At 45.2% G+C, this 24,556-nt stretch overlaps 2 protein-coding genes across 3 annotated transcripts in view; one reads left to right on the forward strand and one right to left on the reverse strand.

The window, feature by feature from the left end:
* SLCO2B1 (solute carrier organic anion transporter family member 2B1) overlaps positions 1-21,504 on the reverse strand; it is a 171,784-nt gene extending 150,280 nt beyond the window's left edge. The window contains exon 1 of one of the 2 annotated variants that reach the window (XM_025186940.3): positions 21,329-21,504. The gene's annotated coding sequence lies outside the window, so the exon portion shown is untranslated. Of the gene's footprint in view, positions 1-7,914; positions 7,936-21,328 lie in introns of those variants that run through there. The other variant, XM_075919608.2, reaches the window with a different exon arrangement.
* OR2AT4 (olfactory receptor family 2 subfamily AT member 4) lies at positions 11,138-13,501 on the forward strand. Its single transcript, XM_089776603.1, has one exon. The coding sequence runs from the start codon at positions 11,215-11,217 to the stop codon at positions 12,157-12,159; it is 945 nt and encodes a 314-aa protein (XP_089632729.1). The 5' UTR covers positions 11,138-11,214; the 3' UTR covers positions 12,160-13,501.
* Positions 21,505-24,556: the final 3,052 nt, after the last annotated feature.

Consider the following 24,556-nt stretch of genomic DNA (forward strand, 5'->3'; position numbering starts at 1 on the left):
AGTTTGCTCAGCTCTGAATATAACAGTAGTATAGGAATGCATCAGAGTACCTTCTGAGGTAACACATCACCTCAGTACTTGCTCCAGAACTGGGCTGAGATAATATTGGTGGGACGTTGAGAAAGAACCTTGAATTCCTGCTGCCCATGCTGCACTTGTTCCATGGATAAAAGGCATTAACGATACCAACATTTTTCCAAAACCTACAAAGCTACTGAAAAACCTGTACCTTTCAACAAAAAATTATTTTAAGACTAATAAAGAAATGTATATGCAATCTCCATTTTACATATTTAATCAGACAGAAATGCACCAGTGTTCTTAAGCATACAGGAATCTCTCTCTTGCCTAAAGAAATACACACATTTCAAGTTTCAGAGAATCTACTTTTTCATGAAAAGAACAACATATATTTTTTAAGTAATGGTTTGTTCAATGAACACATAACTTTGTAGAGGGCCAAATCCAAAGCACCAAAATCAATAAGGGTATGTCTACACTACAGCACTAATTCAAACTAACTTAATTCGAATTAGTTAATTCGAACTAAGCTAATTCAAATTAGTGCATCTAGACCTAAAAACTAGTTTGAATGAGCATTTTGCTAATTACCGTTTTGCTAATTCAAACTAGCATGTCCACATTGAGTGGACCCTGAACCGAGGTTAAGGATGGCCGGAAGCAGTGCCGGCAGGGCATCAGATTAGGACTTAGAGCGTGGAGCTGCTGTCTCAGGCTAGCTGAGGGCAGTGCTTAAAGGGACCCGATCCCCACCCCTGGACAGACAGTTCTCAGGGGTTCCCCGCTCGCTTGTCTTACTTGATGAGGGACAGCAAAGCAGTCCTGGCTTGGAGTGCCCTGAATGCCCACACTCAGCACATCACAGCACTCGGCCATCAACCCGGCTGCACTTGCCGCAGGCTGCCATCCAGGGGGGAGTCAATCGGGGGGCTGCAGGAGAGCTTCCACCCCGAGGAGCCCGCATAGCCGCCCCAGTCCTCCCCATCGGGGGCTCGTACCCCATACCTCCCTCATCTCCTTTCACTTACTCCTCCCTAGCCCCCCTTCCTGATGTACAAAATAAAGGACACGTGTGCTCAAAAATAGAAACTCTCTTTATTGAACAAAACTTGGGGAGACTGGGAAAAGGAGGTGGGAGAAGGAAAGAGAGAGGGTGGGAGAGGGGAGGAGGAAACCTGGAGGAGGGAGCTGGAAGGGGGAAGCCAGGAGAAGAAGGAGGAAGGGAAGTATCAAACTATGGTACGCCATACCTTCAGTACTGTGTACAGATGTGATCTCCTCACCTCAGAAAATATATTTTGGCCTTGGAAAAGGTTCAGAAAAGGGCAACTAAAATGATCAGGGGTTTGGAACTGGTCCCATATGAAGAGAGGCTAAAGAGACTGGGACTTTTCAGCTTAGAAAAGAGGAGACTGAGGGGGGATATGATAGAGGTCTATAAAAGCATGAGTGGGGTGGAGAGGGTGCATAAAGAAAAGTTCTTCATTAGTTCCCATAACAGAAGGACTAGAGGACACCATATGAAATGAATGGGTAGCAGGCTTCAAACTACTAACAGAAAGTTCTTCTTCACAAAGCAAATAGTCAACCTGTGGAACTCCTTGCTGCAGGAGGCTCTGAAGGCTAGAACTAGAACAGAGTTTAAAGAGAAGTTAAATAAATTCATGGAGGTTAGGTCCATGGAGTGGTATTAGCCAGGGGGTAGAAATGGTGTCCCTGGCCTCTGTTCGTGGAAGGCTGGAGTTGGATGGCACGAGACATTTTTGGTCCATCCCCTCCAGGGTACCTAGTGTTGGCCGCTGTCGGCAGACAGGCTACTGGGCTAGATGGACCTTTGGTCTGACCCAGTAAGGCCATTCTTATGTTTTTACATTCTAAGCTCAGGGCTCAGGGTCGGGGGGCTCAGTGGACCACCTTGATTTTCATGCACACCTGCTCCTGGGTGGCCAGGCTGGCAGCTCTCCTGCCCTAGACGGCCACTTTCCTGTGCCTAGTGCGGAGGTCGTGGACGTTGGAGGCTTCCCCCCAAACCTCGATGAGGTCCATGATGTCCACACTAGACAAGGCAGGTGCCCGCCTCTTGCCACCCCGGGCTGGCTCCTGGGAGCCGCCAGCCTGGTCCCGGGAAGAGGCGGAGGGCTGGGTGGCAGCAGGTGGCTGGCTCGTGCCATGCCAGGTGCAGGGTCTGCTGGCTGGGTGCTGGCAGGCTTGCACCTGGCACGGGCACCGTAGCCAGACCATGCCCCTTTAAGGGCTCCGGGGCCAGGAGGGGGCAGACAAGTTTCCCTGGTGGTGCCCAGAGTGGCCACCAGGGCAAGCTGGGGAGGGCTAGCCTCCTACTAGTTTGAATTAAGAGGCTACACAGCCCTTAATTCGAACTACTTAATTCAAACTAGGCATTAGTCCTCGTAGAATGAGGTTTACCTAGTTCGAATTAAGCGCTCCACTAGTTCGAATTAAGTTCGAACTAGCGGTTTGTATGTGTAGCGCCTATTAAAGTTAATTCGAACTAACAGCCGTTAGTTCGAATGAACTTTGTAGTGTAGACATACCTTTAGATACTTTCCTGAGTAAGAATTGCACAAGAACTATTCGACTTAAAGGATGTTCAAGTTGTAAGTAATTTAATTACTTAATGGATCCTTGTATGCTAGTTAGACTTTGTTTTTATTTTTTAAAAATTGCTATATTGCAGTGGTTAGTAGTGGCCCCTCCCTGTCATACTCAGAGGAAATCCACTCTGCCTCTTTGTATCAGTCAGTAAAACCAGTGTTAATTAGTCATCTGTAAGCCCTGGCATTCTTGGTGGGGATTGGGGAACAAGTGATCTTGAGCCCAAACCTCCAGACTGGAGCAGACAGTCAGTCCGGGGGAGGGGAAGGCAGGCAGAGGAACAGGTAATTTTTAGCCTAACCTCCTAGTGATCCCAAATGCACATGATAATCCATGTGTATGTTGCTTCCTCTGAGACATATACACACCTGAACATACTGTGCTCAAAACTATAAGCATCCCAGTGTTTTCTGAAACCCCATCCAGACCCTGGGCAGCCATTACCCTGGACCTTATAGTTGAGTTCCCCATGTCTAACAAGCATACTATTTAATGTCTTCACCATAGTCTACCAATTGACAAAAATGGCCCACTTCATCCCCATCATGCCACATCCTCCATAGAAGAAATGGCCCAACTCCTGGTGAGTCACATCATTCATCTCCAGGGAATGCTGGAGCAAGTCACAACTGGCTGAGATCCATGATTTGTATCACAATTTTGGTGCAAAAAACCTGTAATGCTGAGTGTGTGTCTGTGCTTATATATATTCCAGCTATCACCCAAAAACTGACTGTCAGTCTGAACAAGCAAATCCAATGTTGGAACAGTATCAGGGCTCTTTCATGAATTTCCACCAGGAGAAATGCAGGAGCATCCTGCCACAAGCAGAACTTGCTTATAATGATGCTAATTAAGTCCCCACTCAGCAGAGTCCATTCTAAAGAAACTGTGCCTTCCATCCCCATCTCCATCTGTCACTTCCAACAATGCAGTGACCTCTGACCAGGTCAGCCAGACCCATGAGATCCAAGAACTCAAGCACATCTGTACAAGGCCAGGGAAGATTACAATGCACAGAGCTGGAAACCCAGCCCTAGAGCCCTGCATTGACCAGACATGCTGTAAACCAGATTACTGATACCTCAGGTCATATACCATCAGCCAGGTATTCAAACCAGTGACCATGAGATTTCAATTATCCAGATCCCTTAAAATCTACCCAGGGATCTACATATTCTCGCTATAACACTACTCCAACAACCCCTTTGCTCACCAGACCCAGCCACTCCCACCTGAAAAATCAAATGTGGCTCCCTCTGGTACCATGTAGACAGGGAGGGCTATGGCCTAGAACAGCAATCTTGGGAGCCAGCATCCAAAATCCAGATGGCCTATACAGACAAACTTGAGCCAGTGGAGGGCACTTCTAGAGGGGAGACTTAGTGGAAAGCCCAGATGGTCTAGTGCATGAGTCTGTGAAACTACCAGACAGCAAACAGCTGCACACTGCCACCCAGGGGAAGCTGCAACCAGCTTGGGCTGTATTACTCACAACCCACTGTGGACACAGACTACAGGAAGTCCCACCTCAAAGAGTCTAACAGTATCAATCTCATGGCTCCTGACTAGCTCCTCACCCAATATAAACCAATGGGTGTTCAGGAAGTATCCAGGTAGCAGCATGGACCTCCCATAGCTGCCATGATCCTTCTTTTTCCCTTAACACTTAGGTCTGACCTCAGCTCGATTTGGACCTTGCCTTCTCATCTGGATCCTGTAACTCTGATGTTTGGTATTGACCTTGGCCTGGAACTTGATCGAAAACTCCTCTGCTACTCTCAATCTGAGGTTTTACCCTTGGTCCTGACTGTAAAGCTGACCATTTATCTTTCCTAAAAGCTATTAAAACCCAACTTCGCTACACATTGCTGCCATCCAGATGTGGTTTGGCTAGCTGAAATGTCCATTTTCCTGGCAAACTCTGGTTATTTCATGATGCCTCCTCCTCCTATCCCCACCACATTTGTCCATTTTCTCAACCTGTTCCATTCTGAACCTAGACTGAAAGGTCTCTGGGGCAGTGACTACCATTGTTACTAGCGTGCACAGCATCTAAGGCAGTGATCCTTGACTGAGGTTCCCACATGCTACCATAATAAATAATACATTTTTTTCATTAGCAAAGCCAATATTTTATCCAAAAGAAAAAAATTACTGTGACAGAATCCAGTCATATTTCTGACAAATGTTATAAATGCAAGGTATGAATTTAGTTTTTATCTCATATATAATGGAGCATAATGAGAGCTAAATTTCAGGCTCATCTCTCTGTGCCACTGATCTAAAAATGGTGGCAGGATCTTCATCAAGAAGCTATGAAGCAACAAATGAGGAAAACTTTTAATGTTGGAAAGAACTTATATGCCAGAAGGTCAGAGCACAGGCTCCTATACAGACATGCTACAGGACACTGAGCAGGACATAGATAACAATGTAGACAGATTAGACCAGTGTTTCCCAATTGGTGAAGTGAAAGTAACCGTTCCACGAGAATGTGGCACTCCCCCACACACTCTTAAAGAGACAGAGTATATTTTGAAAGGGTTTTTTTTTGCTCGACTAAGTCTGGTTAGTCCTTTTTTTTTCTCTCAAAAAATTTTTATCCTTGCAACCCTAGGGGTTCCTTGAAATTCTTTTAAGCTGAAAAGGATTCCATGGCCAAATAAAATTGGGAAACACTGGATTAGACTATTCTCACATGTCGTGCTATAGGAGAGTTAATATAGGTCCAAGAGCAGATTTACTGGTATGGATGTAAGTGTTATTTCTTTGGAATTCTATTATATCTTTATGTACATGTCTGACAAATATGGGAATGGTGTTTAATAACTGTTAATTCTGTATTTGGATCTGGCAGTAACAACGTGATTCTATACTGTACATGGGTAATGCATATTTCACATAAAAGTCTGTCTGGGTATTACAAAAAGACAGCAAGAAGTTAGCCGCTTCTACTTGTCACTTAACAGCTTCCACTTATGGGTGGTTTGGGGTTATGCCAGAACAATTTGCAATGATGACTCTGGCCTGGTTCCCAGACTGTCTACCAAACATCTTTGGCTAGTCTATGACAAAGCCCACCAAGAGTGGTTCATGATCATGCTGGAAGGGCATACGGAGTGAGGCCCCTCAGAGATTAGTTCTGCGGAGGTGTTGTTCATGTACTCATCTGGAGACAGATTCTAATCCTAGATATTCCCATGTAAATCTGGACTAACTCCATTTATATGTGAAGTGTCAATGGATTTAAGCAAAGAAACATCTACCCAAAGGCAAGGCCGACTGCCAGAGCAGCTGAGTTGTGCCAGATTCAAGGCCTTCTTGTACCCAATCTTGCATTTACTCCTCGCCTTATAACACAAGGCAGATGTGGAATGTTTATACGAGTGCATTACAGTGAGAATCACCTTGTATAAGGATCCCTGTATTTTTTAGGTATGCCCTTAAGAACTTATCCTTGCTGCAGTAAATCATGTGACAGGAAAAAGCCAAAAGGAGATGCTAATGTAGGAGCTAAGAGTTTGGGATAGCTGAACTCTTTTAGCCCTGACCAGGGTGAATAGGCTCATGGTTTTCTTGAAGATCCACCTCTTCTCTACCTGATACCCTTCTGGAGAATTGAGGAAAACAGGGCTATAGTCATTTCCCTAGCAGGCATGAAACAGAGCAGAATCATATTTTAGTGTTCCTCAAAGGCCAAGGTTTGTGTCACTTCTGTAACAGATTTATTGATTCTAAGGCCAGCAGGAACCATTGATCATCTAGTCTGACCACCTGCATAACCCAGGATACAAAATAAATATCCCGACCATGCTGACTGTCCCTCAGATCCTCATTACTGCCAGGAAACTAAGGACATTAGCATTTCTGGATGATTAGTTGACTCCATGGATGTTTTGGCAGTTTTAATGAATGTGGTCTTAAATTGCTTTATGTGATGTGGAAAAAAAAAGGTGGACTTGCACACTTGGATTCAACAATCTTCCATTGAAGCCAATGGCAAAACTCCAATTTTCAACAGGAGCAGGATGGAATCACAAATAAAACATTGGCTGCAATGACACATCCTGATGAAGCTGTATCAGGCTGTGCACCTTGCTTTCCTTTTTTTACGGTGCAAATCTTTACACAAATTATGAGCTCACAGAGCACTTGATGTTCCAGTCTCTGGTGGGATTGTTTATCATGATAATAACTACATGTGTGTGACTATCTTAATTGTAGATAAGAAAACAATGTTAATTTCATCTTTGGGGACGGAAGGCGGAGAAAGGGACTACACAGTTTGTTCAAAAGAGACGCAATCCCTCAATCAACATATTTGCCAGGGACTTTATTGTAGAAGTCTATCTATCGCTAAGAGTAACATCCGTGAAAGAAAAGACCTTGTAATCTCTGGAATTCACAAGTGAGTGACAGTTTATTTTATTATAGCAAAAATCCATACATTTAAAATTAATGCATTATTTTTATTTATTTTGTCTCACACTATCCTGCATAGAGAAAAAACATTTTAATTTAATTTATGTTAATAGTCACCAAAGGATGTGATTTTTTCCATCTGATTCACCATCTCTTAGGATAGTTTCACATCAATGCTAATTTTAAGACTATTAAATGGTGAACGTTTTCATCGAGTACAGTACAAAAAATATTTTTATAGTACAGAATTGCTCATTCAAATTATATCCTCATATCTTTACAGAGTTAAAAAAATTAATAGCAAAGGCAAAAGATAAAATAAAAGATAAAGATATGACAAATGCTTGTGATTATAACAGTAAACTTCCAATAGTTACTTTCTGTACTAAAGACAGCAGAATTGAGCATCACAGATACTTGGTGGAAAGAGTAAGAATGGCACAACATATAAAAGAAAGCACAGATTCAAACAGAGTAAAAATCTTAAATGACTCAAACTATACTATTGACGAACCAGGAGGTTCGAAAGATTGCCTAAGGGTGGCGTATGTGGCGAGAGACTGAGGCTGCAAAGGAGGAAAGCCTGCACTTAAATGCACTTAACCAGTTCCCAACCTTATTGCCTACAGTTTGATTACATTAAATCGATGTCTCTGATTCGTCTTAAACAACGCAGAATGCAAACAAAAAATATAACAAATAAAACCAATACAGCAATAATAAAAACCCCTCCTACAGCCAATCCTACTGCGGTTATCTTTGAACAGCTGGTGGAGTTAGTCATTAGTCTACTTATACTTGACAACTTCTAAATATGAAATGGTTAATACAATATAGTAAGCAATACTTACAAACCTAGTAATGATTACGATGCACAGACAAAAAACAATGTATAGCATGCTCAGGATTCGTACACCCCTTTTCTTGATTTGGTGGGTGGGAGGATGTCTAGGGTGATCAGCTCCTCAGCTAGGCTGGACAATACGTGCCTTCTACCTTGAAATGGAACCTCCCCGAGCTTAGGGCAAGGGGGGTTTATACTATAATTTTGATAGCCCGTACCGTATTAGGGTTCTTTCCTTTTGACATGACGTCTGCCTTAGGAGCTTGTGGTCAGTGCCTGATGCAGACATGATTGACACACATGAGAACTAGCTATGTTTTTTCTTTCCCTTTTCCTGCTGCTTGTTAACTGGTGTATATGACAGCTCATTCCCTATTCCTATCTTGTCCTGTTTTTAGTGCTCGTTAATTTAGTGTACGTGACAGCTCATTTCCCTACTCTTATCTTCCTGGCCCGGGTGCTTGCCAAGTTAAGTTCCGTTTGCTGAACACTTGAAGGCCCCTGGCCCGGGTGCTTGCCAAGTTAAGTTCCGTTTGCTGAACACTTGAAGGCCCCTGGCCCGGGTGCTTGCCAAGTTAAGTTCTGTTTGCTGAGAATTGTGCTGAGCACCCAAGGGACTTTAAGTTCTGTCTCTGGATCTGTCTCAGTGGCCTCTGTTTTTCTTGTGAGGGGCCTTAGTATGGCAGTATGGGCAATACACGCGAGGCCGTGGTCAAAAGGACCTACTCCACGACAACTACAAAATCTCAATGGAAATTGAATGCTTGAATAATAAGAATAGAGCACTAGAAATATACTACTATACCTAACTAAGCTGATGATGGTGACTGTGATATGCAGTGGTAGATTAGAGAGGCTATAAAAATAAAATACTCAATAATAATGGGGTATTTCAAATATTCCAGTAGTAACTATTGGTACGTGTCACTCCAGGACAGGATGCAGAGATCTAGTTTCTTCATACTAAAAATCAGGGGTAGAGAACCTATGGCCAACGGGACAGATCTAGTCGCTGGCTTACTTGGATCTGGCTTGCAGCAAGGCTTGGGGTTTGGTTGGGGTTTGAACCAATGCTCCCACACCAGCCCCATGGCAAGTCTCAGAGCCGTGATGCCCCGGCTGGGCTGGAGCATGAACGTGGCTCATCCTGCTGTAGAGGGAACACCCCAATCTTGTTGGGTGCCAGGTCAGTGATTTGTGGAGGAGGGCCGGGGGGATTGCGAGGAGTTTTGTTTGTCTGTTTTTGAGGGTTTTTTGCATGTTGGGTGCCAGGCCAGTGAGTTTTGTTTTGTTTTTTATTTTTTGCTTTTTGCTTTTCACTTTTATGTGGTCCCCAACTGGTGCTTCTGTGGGTCAGTGGTTCCTAACCGAAAAAAGGTTCCTCGCCGCTGTAATAGAGGCTCAACTTAAATGCATACCCCACATTAAAAAACATAATAAGAGGACCAAAAAAAGTGCCACTATGGCTAAATCACAAAGTAAAAGAAGTGGTTAGATGCAAAAAGTCATTCCTTGAACATTAGAAGTTATAGCCTACTGAGGAAAATAGAAAGCACCACAAAGTCTGGCAAATCAAGCGTAAAAGTATAATTATGCAGAACAACAACAACAACAATAACAACAAAGAATCTGAATAGCAACTAGCCAAAGAAACAAAAATTAACATAAAAACATTTTTAAGAGCATCAGGAGTAAGAAACCTGCCAAATAATGAGTGCACCACTGGCCAATCAAGGTGCTAACCAAGCACTCAAGAAAGAAAAGGACTGCAGAGAAGCTAAATGAATTCTTTTCATCAGTCTTCACTGCATAGAAAGTGAGGTAGATACCCACACCAGGGTCATTCTTTTTAAGTGAAAATCCGATGAACTGCCCAATATTAAGTTGTGAATAGTGGAGGATTTGGAAGAAATGTAATAACTTAAACAGTAAGCTTAACTTCAGTTTGAGACAAATTGGTTGAAACTATCGTCAGGAACAGAATTATCAGACACTTAGACTATGTCTACACTGGTGGCTTCTTGCGCAAGAACATCTTGCGCAAGTGTTCTTGTGCAAGAAGTCTTGTGCAAGAAAATGTCCACACTGTCGCGTGCAAGCTGTGCTTTTGCACAAGAGCACCCATGGCAGTGTGGACGCTCTCTTGCACAAGAAAGCTCTGATGGCCATTTTAGCCAGAGGGCTTTCTTGTGAAAGAAATCCCTGCCGAGTGTCCACACTGCCCTCTTGCGCAAGAGGACTTACACCTGTTAAAAAAGAGCATAGCTCTTGCGCAAGGAGCCCTCTCTTACTACACCGTACTGTAAATTTACTTGTGCAAGAGCGGGCGGGCAGTGTGGACGCTCTGAAGATTCTTACACAAGAATGGCCATACTTGCGCAAGAAGCCGCGGGTGTAGACATAGCCCTAGGGTACATCTACACAGGAACATTATTTCAAAATAATGTTCATTATTTCAAAATAACATTAGTCTGCATCTACACAGCAGGCAGTTATTTCAAAATAATGTTAAAATATTGTCAAGGTGGAGGGCTTCTTATGCCGATTCCTGTAACCCTCATTGTATGAGGAGTAAGGGAAGTCAGAGGAAGAGTGCTCGATTTCGAAATAAGTGCTGAATAGATGCTCCCAATTTCGAAATAAGCTATTTCAAAATAAGCTATGCAATTGATGTAGCTCAATTTGCATAGCTTATTTCGAGTGCAGCCCTGCTGTGCAGATGCACCCTTAGACGAACTCAATTTGTTGGGGAAGAAGAGTTAGCATGGCTTTTGCAGAGGTAAATCATGCCTCACCAATCAATAAGAATTCCTTAAGGGGATCAAGAAATATGTAGACAAATCATGCCTGCTCAAAAGAATGGCCCTGAAGATATTCTGCACTTGGATGTTCTGAAAACCTTTGACAAGGTCTCTTAGACATCTCCATCACTTCCTTTAACTCTATTCACCATCATTATCTGAGTCTCCACATTTGAATAAAGGGAGCCTAAGCTAGCACATTTAGCCAGATGTACAGTTGAGTAATTACATTGTTTCAATCTAATGATACAGATGTGTTGCTCATTTTCAGCAACATAGCACTTCAACCATCCCATTCTCTCCTCAGTGGCTTCACATATACATCACTTTGGATGGAAGGCATTCAAAGTTAACTGAAATTATAGGAGGGGGATTTGTCTATGATAACATATCCAATACAAACCTCTTCAGCAAAACACACATCACTCATGACCCTACAATCTTTCTTGTGATCATTAAGATTGTTTCCTGACTGTGTTTTTCATTCTAGATGTTTTCAACCATTAGACCATGAACAACTGCAACAGCAATACTTCTGGTAAAGACTTTTATCTCACTGGATTTCCTGCACTTCAAGATTTCCAGATCCCTCTTTTCCTTGTATTTTTACTATTTTACCTGTTAATATTAATTGGTAATACCATTATTATAGCAGTAGTTGTGATCGATCAAACACTTCACAAACCCATGTACTTTTTCCTAACTAATCTCTCTGTGTTAGATATACTGTTTACAACTACTACCATTCCCAAAATGTTGGCAATGTTTCTGGTCAATGCCAAAACTATTTCTTTTCACATCTGCTTTCTGCAGATGTATTGTTTTCATGGTCTAACAGTGACTGAATCATTTCTTCTTGTAGTCATGTCTTACGATCGTTATGAAGCAATTTGTAATCCTCTGCACTACACGGTTAAAATGACAAAGAAAGTAAACCTGCTACTGGCAGCATGTGCCTGGGTAACTGCATTGTTAATACCAATACCTGTCATCTTCCAGACCGCTCAGTTAAGATTTGCTGAAACAACCACAGTTTACCATTGCTTTTGTGATCATCTGGCAGTTGTGCAAGCAGCATGTTCAGACTTCAGTGCTGCTTTTCAGACTTTCTTGGGGTTTTCCATTGCTATGAGTGTGTCACTCATACCACTTGTGCTTGTCACCCTGTCATATATTCACATCATTATCTCCATATTAAAGATCAACTCTAACATAGGTCGCAGTAAGGCTTTTTCTACTTGCACTTCCCATTTGATTGTGGTTTGCACTTACTACTCATCCATTGCTGTGGCATATGTATCCTATAGAGCAGACTTGCCTATTGATATCCATATAATGAGCAATGTTGTTTTTGCTATTTTAACTCCTTTGTTAAATCCACTCATTTACACTTTACGAAACAAGGAAGTAAAATGTGCAGTAAAAAAGGTCATTTTCCTGAAGATCATTTCCTGAAGAAAAAGATCATTTTCCTCTTTCTACAAAATTGTAATATGATGGGGAAAATTAGCTCCAACACAGAAGTTTCACACAGACCCTATATACCATATCAGCCACTAAAAATGGGTTAGCAGGGTTAAAATGCTTTTGTCTTGCATAGGTTCCTTTGCATTGGTGTGATTTGTATCTTTTTAATATGAAGTATTTTGATCATACTAACTTTCCTCTCTATGCTGAAAGGAACAAAAAGTATTTTGTTTGTAAATTTGCAGTTTGGTTTTCCTGTACATAGAGATCAGAATGTACAGGTTGAACCTCTATTGCCCAGGACATTTTGGACTGGGAAACTCTGGGAGCGGCTACTGCTGCCACGCATGTGGGGCCAGGGAACCCCAGGAGCAGCTGCTGCCACTGCCATGCACACAGGGCCTGGGAATTCCGGGAGTAGCAGCTGCCGCACAAGGCAGGGGGCAGGGAGCAGAGCCCCTGCGGGCAGCAGAGCCTGGCAGGTGAGCTCAATGAGGTCAGGACTCCAGGATCTCTGGAGGCAGCAGCCAGGAGGGGAGCCCAAGAGATCCTGGATGTCTGACCTCCCCTGGTCCAGCAAATTCCCTTGTTTAGGACCCCTCCTGTTTTGAGGGTGCTGGACCAGGGAGGTTCAACCTATAGTCAGATCTGTACTGGGGGCTACAATCAAAGTGTGTTCTAGTGCCATCAAATGTGTATTGTGAGCACTGACATCATAAAATACTGTCATGGTGCACTGGGCTTATTATCTCTCAGGGTATGTCTACACTACAGCACTACTTCAAACTAACTTAGTTCGAATTAGTTAATTCGAACTAAGCTAATTCGAACTAACGCATCCAGACTAAAAAACTAGTTCGAATTAGCGTTTTGCTAATTCAAACTAGCATGTCCACACAGAGTGGACCCTGAACCAGGGTTAAGGATGGCCGGAAGCAGTGCCAGCAGGGCATCAGAGGAGGACTTAGAGTGTGGAGCTGCTGTCTCAGGCTAGCCGAGGGCTGTGCTTAAAGGGACCTGATCCCCACCCCGGACAGACAGTTCTCAGGGGTGCCCTGCTTGCGAAGCAGTCCTGGCTTGGAGTGCTCTGAGTGCCCACACTTGGCACATCACACCACTCGTCCATCAGACCGGCTGCACTTGCCGCAGGCTGCCATCTAGGGAGAGAGGGCAATTGGGGGGCTGCAAGAGAGCTTCCACCCCCAGAAGCCCGCAGAGCCAGCCCAGTCCTCCCCATCGGGGGCTCGTACCCCATTCCTCCCTCACCTCCTTCCAGTTACCCCTCCCTAGCCCCCCTTCCTGATGTACAAAATAAAGGACACGTGTGGTCAAAAATAGAATGTCTCTTTATTGAACAAAACTGGGGGAGACTGGGAAAAGGAGGTGGGAGAGGGGAAGAGAGAGGGTGGGGGAGGGGAGGGCAACTACAATGATGAGGGGTTTGGAACAGGTCCCATATGAAGAGACGTTAAAGAGACTGGGACTTTTCAGCTTAGAGAAGAGGAGATGGAGGGGGGATATGATAGAGGTCTATAAAAGCATGAGTAGGGTAGAGAGGGTGCATACAGAAAAGTTCTTCATTAGTTCCCATAATAGAAGGACTAGAGGACACCAAAGGAAAGGAATGGGTAGCAGGCTTCAAACTACTAACAGAAAGTTCTTCTTCACAAAGCAAATAGTCAACCTGTGGAACTCCTTGCTGCAGGAGGCTGTGAAGGCAAGAACTAGAACAGAGTTTAAACAGAAGTGCGATCAATTCATGGAGGTTGGGTCCATGGAGTGGTATTAGTCAGGGGGTAGGAGTGGTGTCCCTGCCCGAAGTTTGTGGAAGGCTGGAGAGGGATGGCACGAGACAAATGGCTTGATCACTGTCTTCGGTCCATCCCCTCCAGGATCCCTAGGGTTGACCGCTGTCGGCAGACAGGCTACTGGGCTAGATGGACCTTTGGTCTCACCCAGTATGGCCATTCTAAGCTCAGGGCTCAGGGTCGGGGGGCTCAGTGGACCACCTTGATTTTCATGCACACCTGCTCCTGGGTGGCCAGGCTGGCAGCTCTCTTGCCCTAGACTGCCACTTTCCTGTGCCTAGTGCGGAGGTCGTGGACTAGATCCATGATGTCTGCACTGGACCAGGCGGGTGCCCGCCTCTTGCAGTCCTGGGCAAGCTCCCGGGAGCCGCCAGCCTGGTCCCGGGAAGAGGGGGGAGGGCTGGGGGGCATCGGGTGGCTGGCTCGAGCCGTGCCAGGTGCAGGGTCTGCTGGCTGGGTGCTGGCAGGCATGCACCTGGCACGGGCACCGTAGCCAGCCCGTGCCCCTTTGGAGGTCCGGGGCAATAGAGTTTCCCTGGTGTTGGCCAGAGTGGCCACCAGGGAAAGCTGGGGAGGACTAGCCTCCCACTAGTTTGAATTAAGGGGCTACACAGCCCTTAATTTGAACTAGTAAGTTCGAACTAGGCTTAGTCCTCGTGGAATGAGGTTTACCTAGTTCGAACTAAGCGCTCCGCTAGTTTGAATTAATTTCGAACTAGCGGAGCGCTAGTGTAGCGCCTATCAAAGTTAATTCGAACTAACGTCCGTTAGTTCGAATTAACTTTGTAGTGTAGACATACCCTCAGTGATTCTGGTATAAATTTGTTCTATTTACAAGTGAAAAGAGGTTTTTCTTTTTCTAAATGCTAGCCCTTGCACTCCAACCTGGGACATGAAATGAGCTTGTTCTTTTCCTTCTTTTCTACAATTACCTCTGAACCAACTATAGCTATTAAAGGTGTAATTGTGATGGAACTAGGCTAGGTTTTTCCCATAACATGCAATGTAATTGTAAACTCTGCTTACCATTAAAATATTTTAAAACCTAATGGTGGGTTTTTTATCCATGGCAAAATGGAAAAAGGCTAAAAGGTTGCTCTTAAATAATTATAAAACATTTGCTCAGATTGAAATATCAATTGATAATATGCATAACAGTAATTGCATCTTCTGCTGATGATAAGAGCTACATGTTGACTAACAATTTACTTAGTGATGGAAGCATTTCCAGCACTAAAATGTCCAGTAAATCCACCATATAAAAGTAAATTAAAACATGATTCTTTATCCTTTCCTCTCTGCATTACACTAGCTTGAATTGAACATTGTTTTATTATTTCCATTTAAGAGATTCTTACATGTCAGATGATAGTTTCTAATGCATCATCTGCAAATTACATTATACTGCATACTTAATTAGGGGGAAAGAATGTGAAGAACTTGAAATACAGAATGTTGGGAATAATGTGACTTCATCTGTATGCAACAGGACATTCTATCAACTCTCTTATTTTATCATACTGTTTCTGCATGGGAGGGAATCCTATTCAGCACAGGAACTCCTCCTTGTGGTGAAGTCAGGGAGTTAGTTCTTGTCCCATCTGGTGCTCCGTTCCATCATTTGCTCACACTGTGGCCCTTCTTTCTTTCTGTGACTTGAGCTAGTCCCTCTTCATGACTTGGCCATCCAGACCAATCACTCTGCAGTCTTCACTTGCAGAGTAACCAGACCTACTAAACATAGTATCAGAGGGGTAGCCGTGTTAGTCTGAATCTGCAAAAGGGTCGAGGAGTCCTGTGGCACCTTATAGACTAACCGAAGTGTTGGAGCATAAGCTTTCGTGGGCAAAGACCCACTTCGTCAGATGCATGTAGTAGAAATTTCCAGAGGCAGGAATAAATATGCAGACCAGAATCAAGCTAGAGATGACGAGGTGGATCCAATCAGGGAGGATGAGGCCCACTTCTAGTAGCTGATCTGGAGGTGTGAATTGCAAGAGAGGAGAAGCTGCTTTTTGTAGTTAGCAAGCCATTCACAGTCTTTGTTTAATCCTGAGTTGATTGTGTCAAACTTGAAGATGAACTGTAGCTCAGCAGTTTCTCTTTGAAGTCTGGTCTTGAAGTTTTTTTGCTGCAGGATGGCTACCTTTAGATCTGCAAAGGGGGCCATGTGAGGTGTCACATGAAAGCTTATGTTCTACTGATTCTGTATATGCTATTCATGTACTTGTATAATATCTCTATGTGGAGTTATAAATATGTACTCTGTGTTGATGCTGGAAAATTCTCTGTCTGAGGCAGAGCAATGTGCCAGGAATGTTTGTTCAATGGCTATGCTGATGAGCGAGGCTCCAGGGACAATAGATCTCTAAATGCCAAAGACACACCTGGGGAATGAATCTGGATGCCTGCAGACCAGCTGGAATAATGATTGCTGGCTTGGGACACTAGGATAGGCCACTGACCATGTGACCTGCTACAGCTTGGAATATGCCATGTGGCACCCTCCATCTTGTCTTGAGTTCAGCTCCTGATCCCAGATGCAGCCTTTAAGGGAACAATGAGCTGGGAAGAACCGTGGATCCGTCCTGACATAGAACGTACACCAGAAACTTTAAGATAGCAGTGGTAACATCTCCGCTAAGAGCCTGCATTGAGAACTTGGTGAGTTGATGCATGTAATGTATTCTCCCTAGCAACCTTACTCTCATGCTTTTCTTTATTTTATTAATAAACCTTTAGATTTTAGATTCTAAAGGATTGGCTCAGCGTGATCTTGTGGGTAAGATCCAGAGTGTAAATTGATTGCGACCTGTGGCTGGTTTCTTGGGACCAGAAGAACCTGTTTGGGGTAGGTGAGGTTGGGTTCTATAATCCCTCACCTGTGTGCTAGGCCCGGGGCTGATTGGGGCACAGGAAGAGCTGGAGTGTCAGAGGGGTTTTGCTTGTGAGGCTTCTGGCTGGCCAGATTGGCAGCTGAAGCGCTCGGTGTGACTGGTTTGTGGCCTGTTTAGGAAGGTCTCCAGTCTGGAGCTATAAGGAGTCCCGAGTTTGAGCAATTCCCCCTGAGCGGATGCCCTCAGCTCTGCCCAGACCCAGCCCAGTCTGTCACACCCCCAAGTCTTTCTCTTCTCTGGATTTATTTGTTGACCTTAGTGGACTCCCTTTCTATCCAAGGAGTGACTGCAGACCATGCTGTGGACTTCTTTTGGAATTCTAGGTTATTGCAGCTACAGTATCTATACATACATACTGCTACAGCCAATGTCCTGTCTGCAGTATAAGTAGCATTCAATATTGCCAGCAATGCATTCTTTGCCATCAACTGGCCTTCTGAGAACACAGCCTTCAACTCATCTTTAATATATCATCTAAGCTATTCACCACATATAAGAGTCTGTCCCACTAGAGAAAGCTGTATGTAGCCCAACAAAGCCTGATAGTTTGTTATCTGCAACAGAAGGCTAACAAAGAGTATACCATTTTCCCTAGAAAGTCCATATTTGGAACAGAGGGTGCTTATCCCAGGTGTTGACCAAGAACGATCAAGCTGCATATATTTCCCATGAGCAACTGCTACAACTAAAGACCGAAGGGTTAGGCTTAAAGAGAAATATCTCAACCCCTTACACACAGTTTGGTATTTCCCACATGCTCTTTTGATGTTGCCAAAATCAACTGAGGGGTCATCCACAAATCTCTATTGCGTCTGAGGATACTCTCATTGGTTGGCATGGCCAATTCACTGTGTGAATCCAGACAAAAATGGTATGTAAGTTGAGACCTTTCTTGAATGACTTCTGTGATGCTATATGATTGAAATATCATAGAATCATACAATCATAGAATCCTAGGGCTGGAAGAGACCACAGGAGGTCATCGAGTCCAGCCAGCTGCCCAAAGCAGGACCAATCCCAACTAAATCACCCCAGCCAGGGCATTGTCAAGCCAAGACTTAAAAACCTTTAGGAATGGAGATTCCATCATCTCCCTAGGTAACCCATTCCAGTCCTTCCCCATACACCCAGTGAAATAGTTTTTTCTAATAGCCAACCTAGACCTCCCCCACTGTAACTTGAGAATATGACCGTGAATGTCACGGATAGTGCCACTGTTAGACAACAGCAACTGATCTTATAGAAATGCTGTCATGTAAGGTGTTAATGGATAAGTTGTGATTTACTAAATATGATTGTTTTTAAGCCATGCATCATCACTGTATGTTATGAATATCGGGCTTTGTTTGGGACAGTAAAATTCTAAACACATGCTTAAGGAGACTTCATTTTTTACTTCTTGTTAACCAGTGTGGTGAGACAGAACTTTACATGTCTTACTGGTCTTGGTATAGCAGAAATATCACCAGTTTGGACGGGTCTGCCCTGTTTCTCATCAGTTTGTCCTGAATGTGATATTTTCAGCTGTCATCCACTGAGGCACAGAGACAATCTCACGGGGTATGCCATATCCTTATGACTGTAGAAGGAGCATATATAGTTTATACTTTATGTGTTGATAAAGATGATAAGTCAAGGGAGTGGGTCGATCTTTCTTCTCCACGATATTCCTACTCAGAGTGTGATTCATGCTCTACCTCTTGGCTGATCCCATGAATGGCTCTGTAGAAGGACTGTTTCTTGACCTGTATTTACCTGACTTGTAAGCCAAGATCAACTCCCGTAGGAGAAAGGCATATGATCCTACAAAGATGGAAATCAAAGTGCTTCAGACCTCTGAGATGTTTGGTATCTGTGGCAAGGTAGACTCCTTTTTAAATTCCTTTCAGAAATCAGACCGGAAGAATGAAGTGAAAAATCTAGGAGAAGGGCTTTGACTGTTGTTCACGGATGAAGATGCACCTAAGAACAACCCTATTGATAATGCAGACTTCTGAGGTGATACAATAGAACAAGGAAATACTCCAGTGTCTGAAAAAAAGACACCAACACCATTCGTGCTGAGTATGCAGAGATTTTCACAATCACTATCATTACTCTGGAGTGGACTTGAAGTCAATAGAAATGGGAGAAATAGCCAAGAGAGGAGAACCCAGTCATGGAGTAATTATTATGTCCACAGAAGTAGTAAAGGTAGATTGCACTAGAGTAGAAATAGGTAACAATGGATTTGGTACCAGGCTTGATAATAACAATATCGTCATCTCAAAATAATGGTCACTGACTTACCAAAGAATTATACAACAAATGGTCTGGTAGCACTTTATAGACTAACAAAACACGCAAACTAACTTGGCTACCCCCTGAAGCTTCCAAGAGTTAAAGAATGCAAAGATCCACATGTTTTTTAAAGCATTAGGTTTCTTAGCCTAAGTCTACACTGGACCAGGCAGGTCTGCTTAAGGTATACCATTAAGGGTTACATTAAGCAGAGCTGTGGCAGCATCTACACTGCAGGAGGTTGATAGGAGCACATGCTTCTATCAGCTTCCCCTATTCCTCACAGAATGAGGAATACAGAACATTGGAGGGGGCTGCTCTCAGCATTTGATTTGAGGGGTTCTACAGCAGACCCAGTAAATTGAACGCTAGAAGATCAATCTCTGGAGGGTCGATCTTCTCCATATGTACACATGTCCATGGAGCCAGAAGCCCTATCAGCTCCTGGAACTGAAAGGCTACGTCTAGACTAGCCACATAAGATGGAATAGGCATGCAAAGCAGGCAAGTCAGAATAGGGAAATCTGCGGGGGATTTAAATTTATAATAGCTACTAAAAAATAGCAACACTAACAAATTTTAAAAAACCCCTCTTCTAATGCTGTCTCAGATACTTTGAAGAATGGGCGTTGAGAAGGAACTGAACAGCGAGTGGAGACAGTCTAACCTTTCTGCATGCCAGGTTGGGAGCATGCAGGGAGCATTCACAGTCCTCACAGACACTGCGAGCTAAATGTTTCCAGCCTCACGTGTGTAGGGTGTGCATACCTTCAGTAGAATTATTGTTGACAGAAGCTCAGAGAAGAAATATCACTCACTGTACATATGTGCAATCGTGGTTATAGGTGCAGTGAGATACTTTGTCTACTGCTACTGCTGGTTCATAGACCTGCAATGGCTGGGAAGATAAAATGTCCTTCCAATTGGGAGCGGCAGCTGTTGGAAAGGCTGAGGTACCCCTGATAACAGGATCCTTCAAGCAACAGGCTGAAGAGAAGCCACCCATGTGGCTGGCCCTACCATCCCCAGCAAAGAGATTAGTAAAATTTAAAGAATTACTGGGATTTGATCTCAAGAAACTGGAGGCTGTTGAGCGTCCTGTACTGTTATCAGTCGCCTGACTGACCAGGCTTTTTACTATGTGGGAAAAGACTATTATCAATCCAGCTCGAGGGTTGTAGCCCTACTGAAGAATTGCAAGACATGGGACTAAATGGTGATTGGTAGAAACAAAGGGACTAAATGGTGGTTGGTGGAACAAAGGGGAAACTGAGGCAGAATTAGGACACCTGCCAACTCAGCTGCAAGTGGTCCCAGTGATTGGAAGCAGCCCTGCAGAGGAAGAACAGGGAGCAAAGAGATATAAGTAATTCCATTGCCATGCTTCAGACTCAGTATGGGGACAAGGAATTCAAACTGGGAGATGAGAGGGATAGAAAAATGGGAGACTCTTGGGGTATGTCTAGACTACATGGCTCTGTCGCCAGAGCCATGTAGATTAGTTTACTAGACATACCCAAATGAAGCTGTGATTTAAATAATCGCGGCTTCATTTAAATTAAAATGGCTGACGTGTTGTGCCAATCAGCTGTTTGTTGGCTCAGCGCTGTAGCCTGGATGCTCTGCGGTCGACATAAAAGGCATTTGTTGACCTCCCCAGTAAACCTCATCCCACGAGGCATACCGGGGAGGTCAACAAATGCCTTTGATGTTGACCGCAGAGCGTCCAGACTACAGCGCTGAGCCGACAAACAGCTGATCGGCACAATGCGGCAGCCATTTTAATTTAAATGAAGCTGTTTTATTTAAATCGCGGCTTCATTTGGGTATGTCTAGTAAACTAATCTACATGGCTCTGGTGACAGAGCCATGTAGTCTAGACACACCCATGGTGGTGTGGAGAAAGGGGCACAGAAAGTGTGTGTGTGTGTGTGTGTGTGTGTGTGTGTGTGTGTGTGTGTGTGTGTGTGACCAACCATTAATCCAACTTAACAGCTAAGCCTGGCTCCTACAGGTTTAAGTGAGGACTCCCTTCCTGGCAACATGCTCCAGGGCAGACCCTGCTCTGTAGCACCAGTTGCTACCCTGGCCTGGTACTTAGGGGCACAAAACCACTGCACAGACTCACATGGAGGCAGGAACTAGAGGGAAACCCCTCTGACTTGGACTTACCAGCTCATGTGATCTACATGGTCACTTGCTTCTCCTGCACAGCGGCCTCCAGGGAATGGACCCCAACAAGTACAGCCACATTGGACAGAGATGGGCCAGGGCTCACTGCAGTGTGAGTGGAACTAGGGGCAGGGGGCATGGCGAGGCATAGGAGGGGATGGGACTCTGGGCACTGGCTGGGAAGGAGGCTGGAGGTCGGTGGCAGTTGGCGCATGGGGGGGGGCGGGGCAAGGTGGCAGTTGGAGTCTGGGTGGGAGGGGCTGGTGTGGGCAGGGAGCAGCGAGTGATTTGTCCCAAGGCTGGTGCATCCGTGTGGAGTCTGTGGGGATGGGTCTGCCCTGCCTGGGGCTGTTGGGCTCCGTGCTACTGCACAAGCTCTGCTTCTGCTCCCCCGCCCAGGCAGGGAAGGAGAGGAGAATTGGTGGTGCCACAGTGGGGAGCAGGGCCCAATGAGGAGGAGAAAATCAGGGCAACATCTCTCAGGGCAGGTACCTTGCTAGTGTTGTGAGGGAGCAGGTGGGGATGGACTCAGGTCTCCAATGTTCCACGTTATGGGGTATATTCATCATCACCTCTCGTGTAGACTCCTTGTCCTCCTGCAGCCAATTTCAGGATCTGCTCTGGCACAGGAAGAAGAGGTTGATGGAGGAAGAGACTAAGGGATTGTTTTGCAAGTGGCTGAAGCATGGCTGTGGTATTTCCAGGAAGGGTAGATGGGAGAGCAGGGCATGTTGAGTGGGCATGTGGTGGTGGGGGAAATGAAGATAAGGGCCTCTCTCCCACTTCCCACAATCTACCTATTGACTTGGGACTGGTGCAATTGCTGTTGATTCTGCTACTGTTTGTCAGACTAGATAAGGGGGAGCAAGAACAGTGTAATTCTCAAAGAGAGACTGAAGCGGGGGTTGCTTCTGAGAGGGGAAGAGTTAGGGGCAGAGCAGTATTGAGCAGTCTGCCAAAGAGGCGTAGGAGGGAGAGTAAAGCAAAGATGAGCAGGCAGGAGGCCTCTGGAGAGAGAGAAGATAGTGGGGGTTAGAGCAGGAAGTGGCTGTGCATTGCCTGCCTTGAAAGGTGGTTCTGGGGCATGAAGCAGGGAGATTAGCTGGGGGAAGTAGGGAGGAGAGGTGGGACCTGCTCCGGAAATTGGCTTGTGTTTGGGGAACAAGTCAAGGAATAAAAACCCTTTTATCTGTAGATGGAGGTCTGATTTTTCAAATAATTTACAGATGTGCTCCATTTAAAATGAGTGTTTCATAGATTTTAAGGACAGGAGAGACCACTGTGACCACCCAGCCTGCCCTCTTGCATACCACAGGCATGGACTCCATGGGTGTTCCACAGGCAGGCGTGGGGGTGGGGCTTGGGAGATGGGGCAAAAGTAGGGGAGAGGCTGCAGTGGGGTTGGGGGTTGAGCACTGTGATGTTTTAGATGCTTCTTGTAATTATTAGAACTGGAAGCACTGGCTGTTGGGAATCTGGACGCACAGGAAACAGGAAGGAGGGGGGAGGAGATGGGCCAGGCCTGAGTGAGAGCTACAGAGGGGAGCAGCAGCAGCTTTGTAAAGAGGTTTCACCTTTGGTTAATAAAGGCCTGTTGAAGTTTGTTACTACCTTGCTTGCACGATACAACAAGCACCCCCAGGAACCAGAAGAAGCCAGCACCTGTGATTCTATGAATTAATTCCAGTAGTGCATGTAGTCCAAAAGCTGTGGAGGAATTAGATATATTTTTTCATCAAAATAGTCAGTCTGGGTTTGAAAATAACCCCAGCCATATTAAGCTGTTCCATAGGCTCATTAGCTTCACTGTTAAAAATGGAAAATGCTTCCCAGGACAGAGTTTGACTTTCTTTAGCTCCAACTTCCAGCCATTGGAATTTGTTCAACCTTTTCTGTATTAGACTGAAGAACCCACCATTATCTACATTTGGTTTCCCTGATAGGTATATTTATGGGTGACTTGATAAGAGTCTCAAACCGTCTCTTTGATACATTACATTAAGGGGTGGCAGGCTTCCAGAAATGTTGGTGGCACCCAGAATGCCCTGAGCAGACATCTTTCCCCCAACTTCCCTTGCCCCTTACCCACTTCAGGCTCTGGAAGGGAGTTTGGGTGCTGGGTGCAGGCTCTAGGCTGGAGCAAGAGATTAGGGCGCTGGCTCTGGGTGGTAGTTTGGTGCAGGATGGATGAGGTGTTGGGCTCTGGAAGGGAGTTTCCATGCAGGAGGGAGCCTGGGGTACAGGCTCCAAGCTAGGGCAGAGGATTGGGATGTCAGCTGCAGGCTCTGGGTTGGCGTTTGGGCGCAGACTGTGGGCTGGGGCAGGGAAAGGGGGTGTAGGAGTGAGTAAGGGGTGCAGCCCCTGGAAGGGAAGTTGAGGGTTGGAGAGGGTATGGGAGTTTGGTGGCAAAAGGAGGCTGGGGGAGAGAATGTGGGCTCTGGGAGGAAGTGAGGTGTGTCATGCAGTGTGTGGGGAGGGGATGGGGTGTGATGCTCTTACCATGGGCATCCCCCATTGGCAGTGGCTCTGGGACATTGGGGGTCCCAGTGGGGCATTCCCCTCCCACTGCCTCCCCCAGCTCTGCCTGCTTCCCCAGGGTGATTTAAAACGCCCCGGGACCCTCTACTGCCACCATTGTCAGTGCAGTGGGGTGAGAGTGGCTTCTGGCCCATTCTTACTCCACACCACTGTTGGTATGTGTGTCCTGCTGCCCCTGGTTGTGGGGGAGTAGCTCATGGAAACACTTCCCCCTCTGAGGAACTGCAGGGACATGTGCTGGCCACTGCCAGTGAGCTTCCAGAGGCTGCTCTAGCCCCGCTGTGCTGCTGTTGGTGGTGACAGGGAAGTTTTCAATTGTCCAGGGTAGCAGGCAGAGCTTGAGGAGAAATGCAGCCCCAAACTTTGGTGGAGCAGGGCCCCCAGGCCAGAAATATTCCTGATGCCTGGGCCAGTGGCCCATATAACTTGCTACCTATGATTACACTGGTTGGATTCATTAAATTCTTTCCCTTTAAGGTGTGTTTTCTAATCCCGTAATCATTCCTGTGGCTCTTTTCTGAACCTCCCCCCCACCAATTCATCAACATCCTTCTGGAAGTATGAACGCTAGAACTGAACACAGTATTATAGTGGTGGTAGAAGAAGGGCCAAATTCTCTACTCCTCTGTGACATTATTGTTTTTACACATGCAAGGATCTCTTCAGCTGCTTTGGGTACAGCACTACCCT

The sequence above is a fragment of the Pelodiscus sinensis genome, chromosome 1 (assembly GCF_052426305.1).
Source record: "Pelodiscus sinensis isolate ZL-2025 chromosome 1, ASM5242630v1, whole genome shotgun sequence".
Taxonomy (NCBI): domain Eukaryota; kingdom Metazoa; phylum Chordata; order Testudines; family Trionychidae; genus Pelodiscus; species Pelodiscus sinensis.

Bases quoted from the DNA above. Each gene is read 5' to 3' on its own strand.
- OR2AT4 (XM_089776603.1), top strand. From the start codon at position 11,215: ATGAACAACTGCAACAGCAATACTTCTGGTAAAGACTTTTATCTCACT.